Source organism: Haliaeetus albicilla, chromosome 30, assembly GCF_947461875.1.
Source record: "Haliaeetus albicilla chromosome 30, bHalAlb1.1, whole genome shotgun sequence".
Lineage (NCBI taxonomy): Eukaryota > Metazoa > Chordata > Aves > Accipitriformes > Accipitridae > Haliaeetus > Haliaeetus albicilla.
This window is the reverse complement of record NC_091512.1, coordinates 2115583-2122812: the sequence shown is the minus strand read 5'-3', so window position 1 is coordinate 2122812 and position 7230 is coordinate 2115583. Positions and strand designations below refer to the sequence as shown.

The 7230-nt window shown below is 52.2% G+C and overlaps 1 protein-coding gene across 1 annotated transcript; it reads left to right on the top strand.

Annotated features, from left to right (window-relative positions):
• Nucleotides 1-4105: 4105 nt before the first annotated feature.
• LOC138682993 (olfactory receptor 14A16-like) lies at nucleotides 4106-5137 on the top strand. The gene has a single exon (XM_069774512.1). The coding sequence runs from the start codon at nucleotides 4130-4132 to the stop codon at nucleotides 5135-5137; it is 1008 nt and encodes a 335-aa protein (XP_069630613.1). The 5' UTR covers nucleotides 4106-4129.
• Nucleotides 5138-7230: the final 2093 nt, after the last annotated feature.

Below are 7230 nucleotides of genomic sequence, written 5' to 3'. Positions count from 1 at the left end.
GATCCCAAGGTCAGGGTGAGGTGGGGAAACGGGGGGAGGAAGCTAAAGTCTGCATGGAAACTGGCACAGGCATAGGACAGTGTAGGACTGTCTGTGGTGCAAACATGTGTGACATGCTTCCTGTTCATGCAATGCCTGCAGCTCTTGGGCGGAGCAGAAGTAGACCTTGCCTCTCTGATGGCATCTGATGACTGATGCCTCTGACTGATGGCTTTAGTGTATGGCAAACAGGCACCAAACCGCACTGTCTGTGATGCTGTCTGGGACGTCTAGGACGCACCCACCCTGAATAGGAATTGCTTTCCTGCAGCTCCTGTGAGGTCCCTGCCAGCCTTGGCATCTCATGTAGCTCTGTGGCCCTGAATTAGAACATTAAGCACAGGACCAGCCCTGAATTCTGTTAGGCAGTGTGGCGACGATCATGGGACACATGCCATTACAGTCAGTGGAGGTATAGTAAATTCAGCTGGTGGAAAAGAGAGAGACCCAGTTGTCGCTGTGGTACATGACTGCAGTCGTTCATATGAATGCCTGTATAAAGTGCCATGGAGATTAGGAGTAGGAGAAGCTTCTTTTGGCCTTTAGTTGGGCATAATCTGCCATGTCACTTGGCCAAAGGAACTTCCCACCAGGCTCATACAGGATTCCCAAGATGTTGCCCTGTCTCTATGAACTGCTCCATTACAGTTTGCTGTTACCTACATGTATCTTGGACCACCTCTGGCAGTTCAAATGTCACCAGGGTTTTGCATCTGAACACCTGACTCCTGCCTTTCCTCTCCATTAATTCAGATGGGAGCTGAGACAAGGAGCTCACCTGCAGGTGTCCATTTTGCTCACACCTGAACTGAGGCAAGAGGAATCCCACCTCCTGTGGCTTTGTGGTGTGCATTGGAGGGAGCTGAGCCTCCTTCAAATGCCATGAGTAGAAATGCAGGATGAGATGCCTCCCTTGACCCATGGATCCCTTCCCTCAGCAGGGTGTCCTGGTTTCAGCTGGGATGTAGTTAACTGTCTTCCTAGTAGCTGGTACAGTGCTATGTTTTGAGTTCAGTATGTGAAGAATGTTGATAACACTGATGTTTTCAGCTGTTGCTCAGTAGTGTTTAGACTATAGTCAAGGATTTTTCAGCTTCTCATGCCCAGCCAGGGCACCTGACCCAAACTGGCCAACAGTGTATTCCATACCATGTGACGTCCCATCTAGTTTGGGAACTGGGAAGTGGGGGGGCAGGGATTCGCCGCTTGCGGACTGGCTGGGTGTCGGTCGGCGGGTGGTGAGCAATTGCCCTGCGCATCATTTGTACATTTCAATCCTTTTATTACTACTGTTGTCATTTTATTAGTGCTATCATTATCATTATTAGTTTCTTCTTTTCTGTTCTATTAAATCGTTCTTATCTCAACCCAGGAGTTTTACTTCTTTTCCTGATTTTCTCCCCCATCCCACTGGATGGGGCGGGGGGAGTGAGTGAGCGGCTGCGTGGTGCTTAGTTGCTGGCTTTGGTTAAACCACGACACAGGGGTAAAGGAGATCCCTGCCTGCCTCTCTCTGGGTATCCTGTCTAACAAGAGGACCAAAAAATGTGGCATGTATATGAAACCTTGTCTCTGAGACGAGAATTTTATTTCAGGAAAGAAGTGTTTCTCCTTAACTGAGAGAGGCAACATCAGTGTTCACTTCAGCCTGTTTCCCAGCAGGTTCCCCTGGAGCCCCAGGGCACCAGGAGGGAGCCCAGAGGGGGCAGAGAAAGTGCTGCCTTGGGCTGGTCCTCTGCTGCTGAGCTGGGCTGGGCTCCTGGGCTGGAGGGAGCTCATGGCAAGCAGGCAGCACTGCAGAGAGACAGCTCTGCCCAGGAGCAGCTCCTCTGCAAAGCGCAGCAGGGCTGAGGGCACTGCCTGCAGGCACCGAGGGGAGAGGAGTAAGGCAGAGAGAGATGTTAAAGGCAGTCTGGGGTGGGAAGACGGAGAAGAGCTGACCTGGAGAAGAATCATCACAGCCCTTAACAAGTTAAGTGCTTGCTGCAGGGCAATGCAGCTGTGGTTCCTGGAATGACCTCCTAAAGCTGGCACATCCCACAGCCTATGGGATCTGTCAGAGGGACTCTCACAGTTTGTGCAGTGTAGAGAAAAAGGACGTGCTATGCAACACAGCTTCCCTGCTGCACCCTCAGAGGGACAGGGCATGTCAGCTGCCTTCACCCGGGGGTGTTTGCGGAGTGTGAAGGTGGGTGTGCAGCCAGGGGTGCCCAGGGCTGTCCTTCTGAGCAGGGTCCTTGCAGCCAGGGGGCTGTGTGCTGGGGCAGGGACTCTGCCGCTGGTCGGGGTAAGTACTCTGCCTGCCTGGGGATCTCTAACAGAGAGTGGGGAGAAGCTGTAGGTGGAAGAAGGAACTTGCATCAGGGCAGGGTCTTTCTGCTGACAAGAAGGTGCTGTGTGGATCAGGGCTGCTGACAGCTCCAGATCACCCCCAAGACATTTACAAGGGCACTTTTCAAGGGCAAGGTCAATGCAAGATACCTATAATCATAACTAGCATTCCTGAGTTTGTGTTTTCTGTGTGCTGGGGCAGGGACTCTGCCGCTGGCCAGGGTAAGTACTCTGCCTGCCTGGGGATCTCTAACAGAGAGTGGGGAGAAGCTGTGGGTGGAAACACAACGTGCAGCAGGGCAGGGTCCTGAATGTTCGCAGCTCCAGATCATCCCCAGGACATTTCCAAGGGCACTTTTCAAGGGCAAGGTCAAAGCAGGGATTGCGATAAATATCAGGAGCTTTCCTGAGTTTGTGTTTTCTGTTTGCTACTCTTCGGGAATTTTCAGGAGACATGGAAAAGGAGCTGTCGTGCTTGAACAGCTCACTGAGACTCCTGAGCTGTAACTCTGAGGGGTCAGTCAGTCTGATAGGAGCCTCCTGAAGTAGAGCACAGGGACTGAGAACAACTGCCTGGCTGTGTTGGTGCCTGGGAGGTGGCATGTACAGCTGGGTAAGGGTAACTCTTTCCTGAGTGCCTGATGGCTCTGCCTTTGCCTCTCTGAGTCAGACCCTCACCGTATTTTTCCTTGTTTCTCCACTAGTTTGTGTTATTGCTACTGTTACCCTGTTCTTGCTGTCAGGCTCTCTGGGGGTGGAAGTTTCAGCTGCAGAGTCTCACACTGTTCTTGTGGGTCCTCCCATGCAGGTGTGACCATGGGAACAAGGTTACAGGTGTCCAAGCTTCCCTCCAAGCTGTGGGGCTGTGGGCAATGCAGCCTGTGTCATTCCCTAGGAAATGAGCTGACTCTCCCTTCCTGAGATACCATCATCAGGACACTCAGCTATTTTCTTGGGGTGTCTTTCCAAGATGTGAGCTGCCCTCCAGGATGCAGGTCTGTCCCATAGTGTCTTGGTGTTACCTGAATGCCCCATGGAGAAGCACAGATACAGCAAGACTGAGGAAATGCTGCTGGGTTTGTGAAATGAACCATGTGTGTTCTTGGCAAGAAGTGGGGTGCAGAGACCTTGAGAAAGGGGGAGTCAGCTGGTGCTGGACAGCGGGTGTCTCTGCTCTCATTAGTGCCTGGAGTCTTTTCAGGTTAACATGGGGGTGTGATACACACCATCTCAGAAAGCTGCAAGCCCAGCGTAGCTGGCAACAAGACAGAGTGACAAATCGGCTCCCCGCCCTCTGCACTGCACTGCAGGCAGTACTCTTTCCTTGCAGGACCCACTTGTTTTCTCTGAGTTCAGCAGAAAAGATGAGAGTTTCTGAAATCCAAGAATATTACCAGGTATGATGCGGGAGAGCTGTAAAAAAATCCCTCTCAAACAATGCTTTGATTGTGTTTTCTTAGCCCTGGGAGTGCAGATGCTGACAAGCACTATTACATTAGGAGTGTTTTCATCTCACCAATTCAAACACCAGCATTGACCCCCCTGACAGACACCATTCCCAGAAACACACTGGTGCAGAGCAGGACTTATTCCTTGGCAGCCAGTAGGCAGAGGTCCTGATCCTCATGGCACACCGAACCTGCACCATCCAGAGCTCCAGCAATGGAGCCGAACAAAGAAATCATTGCTATAGTAAAGGTGCTGTGAACGTGTAGTATGAGAAATGGCTTTCATTTTGGTCAGAGAATAATGCCCTAACATGTCACTGCCCTTGCCTCCCTGTTCAGTGCTCCACACCCAGAGGCAGCAGATGTCCAACCACAGCTCCATCACTGAATTCCTCCTCCTGGCATTTGCAGACACGCGGGAGCTGCAGCTCTTGCACTTCTGGCTCTTCCTGGGCATCTACCTGGCTGCCCTCCTGGCCAACGGCCTCATCATCACCGCTGTAGCCTGTGACCACTGCCTCCACACACCCATGTACTTCTTCCTCCTCAATCTCTCCCTTTTTGACCTGGGCTCCATCTCCACCACTGTCCCCAAAGCCATGGCCAACTCCCTCTGGGACACCAGGGCCATCTCCTATGCAGGATGTGCTGCACAGGTCTTTCTGTTAGTCTTTTTAATCTCAGCAGAGTATTGTCTTCTCACTGTCATGGCCTATGACCGCTACGTTGCCATCTGCAAACCCCTGCACTACGGGACCCTCCTGGGCAGCAGAGCTTGTGTCCACATGGCAGCAGCTGCCTGGGGAAGTGGGTTTCTCAATGCTGTGCTGCACACTGCCAATACATTTTCACTACCCCTCTGCCAAGGCAATGCTGTGGACCAGTTCTTCTGTGAAATACCCCAGATCCTCAAGCTTGCCTGCTCAGGTGCTTACCTCAGGGAAGTTGGGGTACTTGTAGTTGCTGTCTGTTTAGCTGTTGGGTGTTTTACTTTCATTGTGCTGTCCTATGGGCAGATCTTCAGAGCCGTGCTGAGGATCCCCTCTGAGCAGGGAAGGCACAAAGCCTTTTCCACCTGCCTCCCTCACCTGGCTGTGGTCTCCTTGTTTATAAGCACTGCCACGTTTGCCTACCTGAAGCCCCTCTCCCTGTCCTCCCCATCCCTGGACCTGGCAGTGGCATTGCTATACTCAGTGGTGCCTCCAGCCTTGAACCCCCTCATCTACAGCATGAAAAACCATGAGATCAAGGATGCCCTGAGAAAACTAATCACTGGATGCTTTTTAGAAGGAATAAAGTGCCTGTTGTCTTTTCCATAGGACTCATAATATATCTCATTACTGGGTCAGCTGCTTCTAGTGTTTCTTTTCTAAGGATTTTTGGTTTCAAGGCTTCTTTATTTGTTTTGTTTTGTTTTGTTTTGTTTTTTCCCTTTGTTTTACTTATATGAATGCTTTCCACAAAGAAATGTCTTTATTCCTCTGGTTTCTAATTCACAATATATCCAGGCTTTCTGTGACCTGCAGGCTGTGCAAATGAGGAGCCGTACTCTCTGTGTGTTTTAACAAAATAAAGGGCCCTGCAGTGACTTGTTTTTCTGAGATCCTTCCTCCAAGACCTTCTCTGCAGCTGCAGGGAGCAGTGCCTGTGTGCACACAGGAAGAAGAAAAGAGTCCTGGCACAGCACCACTGCCGGGGATCACCAGCGCTTAGTCTTTCCCCAGCTGCTCTCTTCCCACTTCCATGCTTTCCTTCTGAACCCTTGGGTTGGTGGAAGGCCTGAGTGCTCTTCAAGCATGGTTACAGTCCTGCTGTGTGGCAGGCCTGTGACCACAGGCAAGGACAGGCAGTGGGCACTTGTGTGACAGAGCTGGCCTCCATTGCAGCATTTCCATCATACAAGGGGATCTCCTCAGGCCTTGTGCCACAGATGCCCCCCAGCCCTGGGGCTCAGCCCTCTCCACCCCCGAGGAGCTGCTGTGCCCTTCAGAGGGTCTGGGGCTGTGGGGTGAGTGCCCAGAGCTCTGCAGCACCCTGTGGTGGGCACTGCTGTGGGGCCATGCCAGACTGGGCTGCACTGGGCAGAGGGCAGGGGAGGTGGATGGAGGGCAGGGGCAGTGGGAAGAGTTTAGGGGGAGCTGGTCTGGGCTGGAAAGTGACCAGGAGAGAAAAATACCAGGGTATAGGTTGCAGTGTGTGACCATGCAGGGCGAGAACTGACCCCGGGGGTTTGTGGTGCAGAGGCAGGGCTTGTGGAAAGCATGGAAGACATGCAGGTGCAGGTGAGAGGAGGAGGCCGGTCTGTGCCCTTGGTGGTGTGGACAGACAGGGAAGGCGGCTCGGGGACTTCGTCACCCCATTTTTTGTCCATTTCCAGCACTTGCTGGTCGTCCTGGGTTTATGGGCGAGTTTTGCTGTGAGGCCATCTCCATCTTCCTGCTGGTCCAAGGGCTGGTTTGGGGGAACAGACAGCCCTGCCTAGCCTCTCTCCTTCCCCAGACCCTGGAGCAGAGCTATCTGCAAAGCCCCACGTGGGACAAGGCTGCAGCAGGGCAGGGGTCGGGACAATTACAAAGCACAAATTTCTATTGCCTTTGTTGTGGAGGTATGTGTGTAGGAAGAGAAAAGCTCACCTGGGGATGCTGGTTGCAAGGGAATTCAGAAGCAAACAGAAGAGCTTTGGTCACTTCTGAGAGACCAAGGCTGAACAAGGGAAATATAGGGCTGAATGGGGAAGGTGATTTAAGAACAGCAGACACAGATGGGGCTGAAGGAATGAATGCCTGCTGTGCCTGAGTCTTTACTGAAATGGTCTCCAGGCCCCTGTGCTCAGGGAAAGGCTTCAAGGAAGAGGAGAGCATGCATTGGCATGAAAGACAGGAAATCCCGCAAGGACTGATGCCAGTTTCTGCCTCTGCAGGGGACTAATCCTGGCAATGACACAGGCTGGGGGCTGCCTGGCTGGAAGGAGGCCTTTGGGAAAGGTGTTGGTGGACAGTGGGATGGACAGGATGCAGCCGTGTGCCTTGGAAGCAAGGAAGGACAGGAGCACCCTGGGCTATATGAACAGGAGCATGGGCAGGTGATTGAGGGAAGGGATTATAGAAAACACTGTGTCCAGATTTCAGATCCCAATATAGGAAAGATGTTAGCAAGCTGGAGCCACTTTAGCAAAGGGCCCTCATAATGATCCGAGGCAGGAACACTTTACCTGTGAGGAGAGGCTGAGGGAGCTGGGCTTGTCCAGCCTGGACAAAGGAAGATTTTGGGCGAAACATGTAGCAGCATTGCAGTGTTCGCAGGAAGACTGAGTCAGGCTCGTGTCCATGGTACAAGACACAAGGACAAGAGGCAATGGGCTGAAAGAAGGAGGTTAGTGCACATATAGAGAAATACATTTCCAACATGAGGA

What these genes read in the sequence shown, in the direction of transcription:
- LOC138682993 (XM_069774512.1), top strand. Translation starts at nt 4,130, where the DNA reads ATGTCACTGCCCTTGCCTCCCTGTTCAGTGCTCCACACCCAGAGGCAG.